The sequence below is a fragment of the Ornithorhynchus anatinus genome, chromosome 1, assembly GCF_004115215.2.
Source record: "Ornithorhynchus anatinus isolate Pmale09 chromosome 1, mOrnAna1.pri.v4, whole genome shotgun sequence".
NCBI lineage: Eukaryota > Metazoa > Chordata > Mammalia > Monotremata > Ornithorhynchidae > Ornithorhynchus > Ornithorhynchus anatinus.
The window spans coordinates 131,155,814-131,170,071 of NC_041728.1; the positions used below are offsets into that span (position 1 = coordinate 131,155,814).

The following is a 14,258-nucleotide window of genomic DNA, read 5'->3' on the forward strand; positions in this document are numbered from 1 at the left end:
TTCCCACTTGGCAGCCCGCGTTTCGGGATCGTTGATTTGGCCTTTCACCAGGACGCATCCTTCCGTGTTCCTAAAGCTGCGGTCACTTGTAGATCTGCTTGGGCATTCCTACCTTTGGCAGCAATGGGGATGCATCTCTCCGACGAAAACATTTTAGGATGATATTATGAAAACGTTTCAGAACTTGAGTGGGACTGAAGAGACGGTGGAGGGAGAGCAACCCGGCCCAAAGGAGAAGTTCCTGTGACTTTCAAATGCTCTCTCTGATGGGGGTGGGGGGCTGTCTCGCCGAGAAGCCTCTGAGAACGGTTGAAGAGGGCCAAGAGGGTCAAGGGACTGCTATCTTTGCTCCCGAGTGCTAAGGGATCAGTGCCGACCAGAGGCTGTTACAGGCTCGGTTACATCCTTTCTCGTTCGTGACCCCGTCTCACCCGATTCAGTCCTTCTGGATCCGGTGGGGGCCTTTCACGCTCCTCGGACCAGAGAGTCCAAATCACGCAAACCGGCGAGCGGCGGCCCGGAGCCCGTGCTCTCGAGAAGACGCCGGTTGCGTCTCGGGTGACGCCTGGGCGTCCGACGGTCCCGGGCACCGAGGATGAGAGGGCGGGCGCTCGCTGGTCTGCGAAACGCCAACGGGCGCCCGAACTACCATCGGGGAGGGTCTTCCTCAAAGGTGACTTGGTCTTCCCAAAGCGGAGGGGCCCACCGAGGCCCCGGCCGACCACCTGGCCCCGACGCGACTTTCGGCCGTCTTTTTCCACCCCTTCCCTCCGGGGACTTTGGGGGGGGGGCGGTCTTCCCGGACGGGTCTCGGCCGGCCCGCCCTCCGGCCGGTCGCTGGTTTCAACGGCCCGCTGCTCACCCGGGGCGCTGTGTGGAGCTGGGAAGCGATGGAGTGGAATCTCGATCCTCACCGGAGAGAGCCCACGGGCCGCCCTGCCGCTCTGAATTCGTCAGGGCCCGCCGTCGCCAGCGACCTAAGCAAGGCGAGAGCGGACCGCCCGACCGGGGCTCCGGAGCCGCAGAACTTGAGTCCTTGGGAGCGAACTGCAGGGTAGAAGGCTGGCAGTCGGCGCGATTAAGTCCTGGCCATTGACCGTCACGCCATCGACGCTTTTTTTTTTTTTAAAGAACGGGGGCGAGGGGAGGGGTGGGGCAAAGAAATAGACAAAAAGAACCAATAATTTAACGGCAAAGCTATACGGGAGCACTTCCAAACAGGCGAAGCGGCTCGCCGACAGAAAAGCTTTTCCCAGGTGCCGACATTCATAATACCGCTCCCCCTCGGTTCAGCTCTGGCGTGTACACGTGTTCGCGATCGACCCTTTGTGCAGAATAACAGAGAGGGCAACAGAATGCTGAGGAGGCAGCCCGGAGGGCCCAAAGACAAACAGAAAGTTGACCCCACCCACCCACCCCCACACACGATCCCTTTAAAAAAAAGTGGTGTCTATTACAAAGTCATCTTTTCTGTCTTTCTGCTGCCGCAGGGCGTCTAGTGGAATCCTTCCTCCGGGGACGAGTGCAAAAGGGGAGCCCGTGGAGCGGGGGGCGGGGGCGTCTCCCGGCCGGAGACCTCCCATCCGTTTCAGACAGACAGACACACACACACAGAAAAGGATTATTGCCAGCCTGGTTACTTTCACAATGTGATTTTTGTATTTCGAAAGCTTGAATTGTCCCTGAAAGAAAAAGCAGGAGAGAACGGATGGTTTAATCACACGGGGTCATCTCCGAGGTACGTTCGCCGCCCAGTTGGGTTCCGGAGTCGGGGCCCTCAAAGACCCGCCACCCCCCGCCCTGGGACCCCGGGGCTGGGAGCGCTAAATCCCACTTACAAAAACACATTAAGTCAGCACCTCCTCCTCCACCCCAAGTGAAGTCCGCTCAACAAACTTCCTGCTACTCGGGACCCCAGAAAGGGCAGCCGGGTCCCCCGCAAATACGGTCGTCTCTGTCATTAGAACATTCAACGTAGGACAATCGTATTCAGCCGTGGCGGACCTGGGCTAATGTAATCGAGAACCTCTCGCTCTTCAAAGCCCTCCCCGCCCAGTGAACCATTTCATACTTTGTTTCTTCCGAGTCTTTTTTTCCCTGAGTAGGTAACTCTTCTTTCCTCCTAATTTCAAACCAATTGAGATTGGTGCTGTAAGCCTGGATTCCGGACTTGACCGCTTCTTTTTTAGCCACCAATCGATCAATGAATGGTATTCATTCACTCATTCAATGGTATTTACTTGAGCACTTACTATGTGCACGGCACTGTACTAAGCGCTTGGAACGTACAATTCGGCAGCAGTGCTTACTCTGTGCAGAGCATTCTACTGAGCGCTTGGAAGAGTGTGATGCAACAGAATTAGCGGACATGTCCCCCGCCCATAATTTTTCCATTTTCTTTTTTTTTTAAAGGGAAACGTTGAAAGGCTCGGGTTTAAATCAACTTCGTTTAACATTGTTATGAACTGCTAGTGGGGAGGGTGACGACGACTTGGGGGTGGGTCGAGGGTAGGTAGAGGTTGGGGACGGATTGAGATGGGGTCTTCCTCCCCAAGTAGAGGCTAAAAATCACTCCCCCCACCCCGCCACCCCCGATATACATGACGACCACAAGGTATACAAAGAGGGGACACAGACAATGACTTCCCCCACTTCAAAGCCTTATTGAAGGCCTATCTCCTCCAAGAGGCCTTCCCTGACTAAGCCCTCCTTTCCTCTTCTCCCACTCCCTTCTGCGTCGCCCTGACTTGCTCTCTTTAAACATTCCCCCCGTCCCAGCCCCACAGCACTTACGTCCATATCGTAATTTCTCTATTTATATCAACGTCCGTCTCCCCCTCTAGACCGTAAGCTCCGTTGAGGGCTGTGAATGTGTCTTTTTATTGTTGCACTGTACTCTCCCAAGCACCTAATACAGTGCTCTGCACCCACGAAGCGATTAATAAATACCACTGAGGAGGTTCCCTGCCAAACCGGCCAACTGAAAGCTCGCCCGTCGGCTCGACGCAGAGACGGCCCTTCGGTTTGCTCGGGGCGACGCTCCGGCTGGACGCCGCGATGTCCGAGAGTGCCAGGAGCGGCCGGGAAGAGATGGACAAGCCTGAGCCGAGGAGCAGTTACGCCGAAACTTGGGGACAGAGGGGACGACTATGCACGTCTTGTTTTGGGAGTCTCTACCGTTACGGAGTCGGGTAGTTTGTGCGGTTGAAGGGGTCGGGGGAGCGTTGAGGGATTAAAGGGGGGTATTCTGTGTCGTGTTCCCCAACAAACGACTGGGAAGACTAGGGGTGAGGGAAGTGGGAGGAGGTAACTTAAATCTGCTCCATCCTCCCTCTCTCCTCGTCACCTTGACTCACTCCGCTGTCCGACCGGCCAGCGGAGATTAGCGCCTAACCGGAAAGCCAATACAAGGGGGGAGGAGAGAGAAAAGAGAGACCTCTGCCTCACCTGTATGACAGGCGGCGGGTGAGGGGGAGGGAGGAGGATTTAATGTCGATTCTGGTCCTCTCAGTTCATGAGACCAACTCAATTTAGAGGCAGGAATATGAATTTCATGATCCATAAAATTCATAACAAGCAGATGATCTTCTCACTGGGGGGAATTCGGTAAACGTCCCGGGGATGGACTAATTCGAAGCCCTCCCTCTGTGACCTGCAAATTGAAAAAGCCTCCCTATTGCTTTGCCGTGGGAAATTTCGAAGAGCAACTCAATAGCCCCTAGCACATTGGCTTATCGAGCAGCAACCCAGCAAGCCGTGCCCAGGATGGCACCTCGGCAGAAAATCCCGGGGCACAAACAAGAAAGGAGGCGGCAAAGACCACGGTCACGTTAAGCCCCGTTTACAAATCGGAAAAGGAAGGAATTAAAGGGGGGGAGAAGGGACGGGGGAAGACGGGGCCACTGGGGCTTTTGCGAGACTTTCGAGAAGAGGGAAACAGAGAACGTGCCTGATCACGAAGGAGCGGGGCAGGGTGGACCCAAGATGCTTCTGGGCTGCCGTCCTTAGACGACAGCGGGCGGAAGGTGACTCTGAACCAACGGACGGCCTGCTTAGATCGGGCCCTTTCCCATTACGCCGACGTAGCATGGCGTAGCGGGGTGCCGGAGAGCAGTATGTCGTGGTAGACAGAGCGCTGGCTCGGGGGTCCGAAGGTCACGGGTTTGAATCCCGGCTCTATCACTTGTCTGCTGTGTGACCTGGAGCAAGTCACTTCACTTCTCTGGGTCTCAGCCACCTCGTCTGGCGATCGAGACTGTGAGCCCTACGTGAGGCAGGGACTGTGTCCAACCCGATCTGCTTGTAAGCACCCCAGGACTTAGTACAGTACCTGGCACACAGTAAGCGCTTAACAAAAACCACAATTATTATTATGTAACAGTCGCAAGGGCCGCTCCGAGCCCCTCAGTCAGGAGGCCAAGGACGGCTCACTCGTCCTCGTTACTACATGAACTCGGGTTCGACGGCTGCCATTAAAGAAGGGGGACCCTTGCGCGTAACCGGCAGGGTTGGCGGGACAGCGGGTGACTTCACCAAAATGAGAGGCTTCCTTATCGCAAGCAACGTTCTTTGACGAACTTCAAAGGATTAAAAGTGTTTCTACAGTCCCCAGGGGAGGTTACGGCAAAAGGCAGGGTGCTCGGCGGACCCCTAAGGCTGGTAAGGGAAATTTCAATCCGGGGAAGGATTGATGATGCTTGGAAGGGAGCAAGTCATGACATGGGACTTAGTTGAAGGGAGTTTTGGGCTCGAGAAGGCCAAGCCTTCGCTGCGACTCTGTTCGACTATTGGATTACGCCCGGGTCGGTGCCCCTGGCGAGCGGGCCCACTGGGATGGGCTCTGCCCCTCTGGGAGCTGCTCTCGAGCCTCCCATCACCTGAGCGGCACAGACTTTATCCCCCTCAGCCTGAAAAGCTGGCCTGTGGGCTAATGGGGGCCCAGAGGGAGAGGGCTGGCAGAGCGGTTTTAAGGGACTTGTGTCTTTTCAAAGAAACAATGGCCTCGTGGAAAGAGCACGGGACTGGGAGCCAGGAGGCTTGGGTTCTAATCTCGGCTCTGTCACCGGGCCTGCCGTGGGATCCTCAATGATAATAATAATAATGATGTTGGTATTTGTTAAGCGCTTACTCTGTGCAGAGCACTGTTCTAAGTGCTGGGGTAGACACAGGGGAATCAGGTTGTCCCGCGTGGGGCTCGCAGTCTTAATCCCCATTTTACAGCTGAGGTAACTGAGGCACAGAGAAGTTGCCCACAGTCACACAGCTGACAAGTGGCAGAGTCGGGATTCGAACCCATGACCTCGGACTCCAAAGCCCGTGCTCTTTCCACTGAGCCACGCTGCTTCTCCTTAACCTCACGGGGGCTCAGTTTCCTCACTCGCAAAATGGGGATAAGATACCTGCTCTCCTTACCGCTTGGACCGTGGGCTCCTACTGGGGTATGCAACCTGATCACCTTGTATCTACCCCACTGCTTGACACACAGTAGGTGCTTAATAAATGTCATAATTATTCAAAAACAACACCCCGCTAAGGGAGAAGAGGAAATACAGGTTTCAAAACGGAACCGTGTATCCCGAAAATAACCCTGCCCTGTCACTGACACGGCATCCTGGCAAGGCCCATGAGGTGGCGGTCCCGGGACCACCACAGACAACCTACAGGACGAGCCCGGGCAGTTAAGCTGAATCCCATCTGCTTTGGATGCCCCTGATGCCAAGTTGGCCGAGGCCCAGCATTCCCAGAGAAACAACCACCTGGTTGGCTCCTTTTAGTATCACTACTCTGCCAGGGAAAACAAAGGGCTTAGAGGCCCGCAGGAGCCCTGCCCCGGTCCGGGCCCGCGCCAACCAGTTGCGAGCCAAACCAGCCGGGGAGTGAGCCCGGGCCGAACTGCGTGTGACTGAGAGTTCGGCCCAAAAGAGGGGGCGGTCCAAACACAGTTAAATTAGATTTATACTAGCCACTGCCTCGGGATCTACAGGCCGGGCCCAGCCCGGGCTGGCCTCTAAAGGGGGGGGTCCCGGTACCTTAGGACAGCTTGCAGAAGGGCACCCTTCGGTTCCGAGCTACTAGCCAGCGAGACCCCGACGAGGCCACGATGGACACCCAACGGGCTCTTGACTGTATAACCGAAGATCTGTCCCAGCCAAAGAAGTCACCCTAAAAAGTGACTCTCCTGAGCTTCCCTATGCCTTGTTGGTCTGGGCTTCGGTGGGTAGTTCCTCAGATGCCGACGGAACGCTAGAACCGCCCTCGCTGGGATGTGGAACAAAGGGACATCGAACCACGCCCGGGAGTTTCTTCCCCCGATGCCCTTCCTGTCCAACGTGGGTGGCCCGTACTTTCTAATGGGAAGAGTCACGCGACCCAAGGTGAGCAGGGGGGATGCGTTCCGACGGGCCACGTTTCGTTTTCTTCCCGGGTGCTGATGCCGTAGCTCACTCGGGGAGCGGTAAGCCCATTTCGAGTTGCTATATCGACCTGCTCGGCAATTTCCCTCTTTAACTCCTGTTTCCCGATTCCGTTCCTAAGTGATACACAGTCACGAGCCCAAAGTCGATCGCATGAGTAACTGTGCCCTCATCTACGTGGTTTCTTGTTGAAAGCAGGATTAAAGAAGCCACACCACAGGTGATTGGGGCTAAAAAGTGAACACGGCTAAAATACTGGATATTCATTAATTCATTCATTCATTAGAGCACTGCACTAAGCGCTTGGAGAGTACAATTTGGCAACAAATAGAGACGATCCCTACCCGACGGGGTATATAACGGGGCTTTGGGCACTAAGGGATCTATACCACTAGAGTCCGAAGAGGTGGACTTTAACCAAGTTAAAAAATAACTGAAGGTTCCATTGCTACGAGAAGAGATCTTTTAGGATGGCACCACAGTTCTTAAGGCCTGCACACTTCATAAATGAATACTTTCGAGGAGGCCAAGTGCCGGCCCTCAATTTCCCAGGGTATATTTTACATCTTCCCCCAAGAAGAGAGCAGTTTTCCCAATGACGTCCCAACCCAGAGCTCTCTTTCCAGGCCGGGCCCGGCAACCCATTTCTTTTTCCACGAAGACTCGCTGCACGCGATTATTGCTTCCTGATACGATCCTGTTTCGGCCGACACACAGTATCCATGCAACACAAGCAAACGGGAGACGTACCTCTCACCCGCTCTACGGTAGGGCCGGGGGGGATGGGGGGAGGGGGGTGCCCCTTTAGAAACAGATCGCTGTCAAAGTGGCCGACGTAGGGCCGCTTCAGCGCCAGGGGAGCAATTATTCCTCTGGAGCGTTTCTTGGGGCCTTTTGTCTCGAAACTCGACTTTAATGAGCAAACGACAATCAACCGAGCACGTAGGCGGTAAAAGGGACGGGCGGGCAAGAGACACGGACGACAGAGGAAGGAGAGGGGCACCCCCGGGAGACGGGCCCGGCGGCTGAGAGGTATGTCACAAAGGTACGTAAAAGATAGATGAGGCCCTACCCTGTGTGTGAGAGACAGAGAGGGAGAGCGTCCGATCAGCGGCCGCTGCTGTTCACCAGGCCATGAAACTCCTCCCAGGCCCTGGCAAGCCAGAGACAAAAAACACAACAGCACTTTCAGATCAAAAGCTTTTTTTTGGCTTAAAAAAACAAAAACCACACACACACACACACACATTGAGCCAATGCTACAAAGTGTCCTACAGCCCCCAGTTCCTCTCTCCAGACACCCGACAGAAGACGAAGAGTCTTCATGGGCTAGCAGAACGCCCGATGGGCCAAAATTTCCTAATTCTCGATACCAATGCCCTCCCTTCTCTCAGCGGTAAGACATAAATCTGGCAGGGCCTTTCAGGGTGGGGGGAACGAGAACGTCGCTTTGCTGGTTCCACTTAACCAGCTTCTAGCCTGCCCCTTCTGTAGGCCCCTGGGAGCTACCCCACCTGATGCTCCTCGGGCCACGGCTACTTCGTCAAAAGCATTTCTCGGTGGAAACCTCCCCGCCAACCTTCTGATGGAAGGTACGACAACCACGAGAAGTCACCTCGTACCAGAAAAAAAGACCAGACAAGCGGCAGGCAGAGCGTTTACCCCGCTCTCCGGCAGCAGGGCTCACAGTGAGCGAGCCGAACAAGTGAGATTTTGGGGCCACAGCTGGACTAAAAGACTTCTGAGAGATCAGACGGATCCAGAGAGGAGTTAACTTACTCTCCATCCCTAGAGGACTCTGCTGTGCTTTAGTAGTTACTACTGAAAGCCCGGCGTAACCAACGTCCTGCGATTTCAGCTCCGAGGAGGGCTCCGAAGCACGGTGTTCTGAGATACCATGTGGCTCCCGATACTTTTACATCAAGCCAAACAAGCCAGGGTCAGGGGGGTGAAGTCAGGAGGCAGACGGAGTCCCCCACAAGTCCCCCGCCTGGCTCGGCTCCAGCCTCCTTCGGCACCTTTGTCTCCAGTGCTGATTTTCTGACTCTTCGCCACAGACTCTTCCCAGCCCATCACGGGCCGCAACGGACAAAAATATCCTGAAAACTCGGGTCCGGGCTTTAGACAGCGCTCCCTGGGAAGAGCTCAGTTCACGTCTAACTGAAATCCTCAGGAAATGTGCCCACGTAGGATACACTCTGTCGTACCCTAGACTCCACGGAGAACTAGGTCAGACGCCTCGCCGGGGTTGGCCGAACATCGCGGGTGACAGCAAACTTCACAGCGGTGTGGCCGCAGAGCCCGACGCTCTGCTCGTCCGTCCCGGAAGGGGTTTGATGCTGACAGGAGACAACCGACCAGGTTTCCGTGCCCTCGGGAAAAGGCAGCGGTGCCAGTTTCCCCCACACTCCCTCCTAACTAGCCTCATCTAGAATATGAAGGGAACCAGTTCTCGGAAGGCTCGGTCGACGTTCTCCCGTTGGTGATCTTGCCAACGCTCAATAGCGGACGCCGATAAGGGAGACAGTCTGCTGAGAGTAGACAGTTTCTTCTCCTTCGGGGAGAAGTCCCCAGGCCTGGCCAAGATGGATATCTCACGGGGACTACTTCAGGGATAATGCAATTCAACCAGCTGCCCCCCAGTGAAAATCTGTAAAGCCAAATCTGCTCTTCGGTTGAATCGGCCCCCAGACTCCAAAGGTGGAAGGGTTGCAGGTGTGCGTGTGGGGGGGGGGAACGAGAGACCCTCGCAATCCATCAATCGATAGTATTTATTGAGCTCCCGGGCGCAGAGCACCGTACCCAAAGCTCGAGTCGTTAGACCTATTGCTTCAGAGCAGCTGAGTTCAAGTCCCCCTCTTGGCTCTCTCGAGACTGGGGTTCTCGACTTAATTTAGAAAATGAACTCTAAAATCAAGAAAACCCAACTCTAAAATCTCAAAGCCGCAGGGAACCTTGAGAGGGAGAAGCCCAGTGATGTCTTCCACCTCTCGGCTTTCGTGCGAGATTAAAGAAGGGAGTCTAGCTTGTTTTTTAAAGGCACTCAGAAGACCCATTCTAGGGTTTTATAGCTCCTCGCTTTAGAGTCCTATCCAGGCTTGGGCCAGGCCAGGAAATAACGGGGCCAGGCTGGGGCTGGCGAGGCGATCCCCGTTTTCGACCCTCCTCCGGCCAAAGTGGGGACGGGTCCCGGCGAGGGCGGCACAGCAGTGGCACTGGGTACGTCTGAAAGAATCTTAGGCGGGTGGAAATCGGCAGTCCCTGGGCACGCCATCCGGAGAGGAGGGGATCTTGGTCCTCGCTGCCACTCGGAACCCGGCTCCAGATTTCGGCCCATAGAGACGTCTACCTCACTGTCTGACATTACTTCCTTTACATCTCGTCGGATCCCTTATCCTGTACTTTTAGCTAATTATCTGTCCGTTTTTATACATCCCTTAGCCAGTCGATGCTAGAATATTCAGGAGCAATAACACATCAGGAAGTCATCTTTGGGTGGCGACTGAGGGGCCGCCTGAGCTAAGAAAGGCTTACCTACTTTAGCTCCGTCTCTCCTTAAAAACTAAGGCACTTCAGAAACGCTTTTCTAACTCTGCAAACCCTTCCTTGTAATCCGCAGAATTAAAGGCACCGAGAAAAATGATTTTCAGATACACTCGTTCGTCGGAAAGTCAAATTTCAGCCAGGTGTGACTAATCCAGCTGCATTCTAGCTGGCATCTTTTTACTCCTGACCTGGGGGTTATTGCAGACACTTTTCCCCCAAGTGCAGACACAGTACAATTCCCATCCTAAAAGGGTTACTTACTGAAAACGCCACTCTGAAGCTAGCATCGACCGTAGAGGACCCTAACCAGATGCAAAATCTTTAGACCCCGCCGAGACCGCTGCCGAAGAACGGAAACGTCCCAGGTGATTTCACCCGCAGCAGCCCCTCGTTCCTTTGACGTGAGAGATTTCCTTAAAGTCCGGTTCTAGAGGCACACGGTTCACCTGTGCTCAGCCGGGGTGTTTGGTATATTGAATCAGAGACTTAAATAGCTCTAATCTCCCGGGGTGCCAGCTCTCGGTCTTTACAAGAAGCAGCGTGGCCTAGTGGATAGAGCACAGACCTGGGAGTCGGGAGGACCTGGGTTCTAATCCCGGCTCGGCCACCTGTCTGCTGTGCGACCTTGACCAAGTCACTCGACTTCTCTGCGTCTCAGTTATCTCATCTGTAAATGGGTGCTGAGCCCCAGGTGGGACACCCTGATTAGCTTGCATTTACCCCACTGTTTAGTACAGCGCCTGCATGCACAGAGTAAACGCTTAACAAATACCATTAACAAAAACAATCTCTCCCAGGAAGGTATGGGCTGTGGTAGGGTTTGTCGGGGCTTTATCGTGGGGTGGTCTCTGGAGGAGGAGGGCCTTTAAAGCCCTCGTTCTGGCCAGCTTGGACCACTGCTATTAGGTCTGTAGCAGAGGCTGGTTAAAATGGAGTTGAGTTTGATACCATGCAATGAAAAGGAAACCACAACCAGTCAAATTTCTTCCCCAATTAGAAAGAAAAAAAAAGCTATGGGCAGAGACGACAGCTAGGCTAATGAAATTTGTTCACTCCCACCCGCCCATTCCTGGCAGCTCTGGTCAAAGTGGCATCTGTTTGCCACAGTGGTCCTCTGGCTTCTCTTTTTCTAGGCCAGAGAAGCTGAACAAAACCAGTGGGCTATCTCGTATGGAAGTTGTGGCTGTCTGAATCGAGACAGGTCTCCCTTTCAGAAGACTTTGTTCCACGGGCTGCAAACGGCTCCCGGGCTAAACTTGCCTGCCTTTAGCCCTCACCCTTTGGAAGGAAATCGTGTTGCTATTTAACATGAGGTGTGATTTTCCCCTGTGATCCCAAGGGCCCATCACCTGTGAAAACCCAACCGAGGCCTACCCTTTCATTAAGGGGAGCACCATTTTCTTGAGGAGCCCACCCCAACTGGGTGATGAAAAGGGCTCATCCTCAGTTTAATAAGCTTCCCCGGGAGCGACTTCACAAACCTGCTCTGCCTGCACCGGAGAGGTCGCTGGAGAAAGGCCAAAGCAGTCGTTTGGGGAAGGCAGTTCGGCATTCAAACCCTCTCTGTGCTTAACTTGAGATGCCCCATCGTGGAAGGTTGGCCGCTGACTGAGCATTCGCTCCTGAGGCTGGAAATGGTCCCCTCTCCCTCGGGAGTGAGGGGAAGGAGGAGGGTGCCTCGTGACAACCGTCAGTGGATTCCCACCGGCTGACCCCAACACAGCTGAATACGGGGCTACAGGACAGAGGGGAGGGCAGGCAAGAGGTGGGGAAGTCACAGCAGCTGAAGAGAGGGAGAATGGCAATAATCAGAGAAAGATGAAGAGAAGGGCAATACCTGAAAAATCTCTCAGCCGTCCCCCACAAAGAGCCCTTTCCGCTACGAATCCAGAACCCCAGATGACTTCCCACGTGGAGGTTGCGCAGGCACTACCTCTTCCCTAACTGTTTCTACCTCAAGATGGCCACAGGAACTTGGGCAAGGCAGAAACAAGAAAATTGCCTACCCAGAGGACTTTATCCTGGCCCCGGCCTCTGCCACGGGGTCATAAGGAGCGCGTGATTCTCGCTGACGGCGTTATCCTTAACTCATCCCTTCAATTCATCCCACATATTCAATCTGTCACTAAATCCTGTCGGTTCAACATTCACAACGTCGCTAAAAACTGTCCTTCCCTCTCCATCCAAACTGCGACGTTAATCCAAGCTCTTATCCTATCCTGCCTTGAGTACTCTATCAGCCTCCTCGCTGACCTCCCTGCCTCCTGCCTCTCCCCACTCCAGTCCCTACTTCACTCCGCTGCCCGGATCGTTTTTCTACAGAAACATTCAGTCCGTATTTCCTCACTCCTCAAGAACCTCCAGCGGTCACCCATCCATCTCCTCGGACAGAAGCTCCTTTCCATCGGCTTTTAAAGCACTCCATCGCCTCGCTCCCTCCTCCCTCTCTGCACTGCTCTTATTTCAACCCAGTCCACATACTTCGCTCCTCCGGTGCCAATCTTTTCTCTGTACCTCGACCTCATCTGTCTCGCCACCGACCTCTCGACCACATCCTACCTCTGTCCTGGAACGCCTTCCTTCTTCATATACGACAATTACTCTCCCCACCTTCCAAACTTTATTGGAGGGCCATCTCCCCCAAGAGGCCTTCCCTGACTAAGCCCTCCTTTCCTCTTCTCCCACTCCCTTCTGCAGCGCCCTGATCCACTCCCTTTATTCACCCCGACTCAGCCTCGCAGCACTTATATACATATCCAGCGCTTTGAGCAGTGCTGGGCACATAGCATGCGCTTAACAAATACCATCATTATTATTATCCATAATTTATCTAAATGTCCGTCTCCCCTTCTGGACTGTAAGCTCACTGTGGGCAGGAAACGTGTCTATCAACTGTTATACTGTACTCTCCCAGGCTTAGCACAGTGCTCTGCACACGGTAAGCGTTCAACAAACACGATGGATTGACTGACTGAACCATCTCCCAACGGAAACACCATAATTCCAACGATGGCTCCAATGACAGCCGAACTTCGGCCAAGCCCTCAGAAGGGCAAACAAACGCTTTTCTGGATGTGTCTTGCTCTGGCAGTCTCTCTGTACACTGAGGATTCCAATTCTGGTGACTATCGGAGATGCCGTGACCGGGCCTATAACACATGCTGGGGTCTCCCGTTCCCCAGGAGTTCCAAAGCCCAAATCGGGGGCGACGTCAAAGGATTAAAAAGACAATCCCCCCAAAACGGGTTCCCTGCGTTAATGGAATCTTAATTCCTAGTTCCAACCTGTGCGCCCCAAAAACTCCGGTCGTGCAGACACCTTTGGGCAAGACTAGCAGACTGCCAGTAACAGAACTGCAAAAGCCTCTCAGAAAAAACAAACCGCAGGGCCACAGCTGCCCTCTCCCAGAGCTGTGAGAGTGTTCCAAAATGCCTGACTCAGCTATAAAATGACATTATTATTTAAGCAAGCCCAAAGCGATTTAAAAATGAGCTTTTCATAAAAAAAAAAAACCAAAAAAACCCCCGTAAACTCCGGAAGCGTCTGGGTCTCCGGGCCTAGCGGCAACAAACGCAAACAAAAATAACGGAGCCCACGGTTCTGAACGGGAGGCTGGCCCGACTTCAGGGGCGCAGGTTTCGTTGCAGCGTAGGGACCGGAGGGGGGGGGGGGTCGGGCTCGCCCACGTACTAGAGACCCCGCGGGATGACTGACATCAGAGGCTGGCCATTCTATTACTCGGGCCACCCCTCCCGTCTTTCCTGAGGACTAGATGAAGTGGAAGATGGCGTAGCAGAAAAGGAAGGCAAAGGGAGGAGGCGGCCAAGAGGATTTACGGCGGGGTCAAAGTCGGAGGGTCTCCGCGCCCCGGAGAAGACCCCGTGGCCCACCGAGCGAGGAAGCTACACAGACACACACATCCAGTCGGGACAGAAGCGGGGCTTCGGTCGTCTACCTCCGAGCAAGAGACTTCATGAGGGTGAACTGAAAAAAGGCAGGCGGGTAGAGAGCAAGGATTCCCCCCCTCGGCAGGCTGGCAGACTCTCACGTCGGAATCTAACCCGGAACGTGCAACCGGAATCCCTGCCCTGGCTTCCTGGGGGTTCTCTAACGAGCACCAGAGGGAGCGGTTTGGCCGAGGGAGCCCAGGTGCCACCCCGTTAGGTCAGGCTGGTTCCTGCGGGAGACAGCTCCTGGCTACTGCTCGATGAAATGAGACTGTTTACTCTGCAACTGCCCTCCTGGGGCCCAGCATGGTGATAGTCTGAAAGTCCACTTCTTTGCTGCACCAGAAAGAGC

At 54.3% G+C, this 14,258-nt stretch overlaps 1 protein-coding gene across 2 annotated transcripts in view; it reads right to left on the bottom strand.

Annotated features, from left to right (window-relative positions):
- Window positions 1–1,636: 1,636 nt before the first annotated feature.
- Window positions 1,637–14,258, bottom strand: part of EIF4E2 (eukaryotic translation initiation factor 4E family member 2) — a 30,050-nt gene continuing 17,428 nt past the window's right edge. Inside the window, exons 7-8 of one of the 2 annotated variants that reach the window (XM_029061868.1) lie at window positions 7,486–7,566; window positions 1,637–1,682 (exon numbers count right to left, since the gene is read on the bottom strand). In XM_029061868.1, the coding sequence (XP_028917701.1) occupies window positions 7,521–7,566 (46 nt within the window). In that variant the 3' untranslated portion in view covers window positions 1,637–1,682; window positions 7,486–7,520. The remainder of the gene's footprint in view (window positions 1,683–7,485; window positions 7,567–14,258) is intronic. The other variant, XM_029061869.1, reaches the window with a different exon arrangement.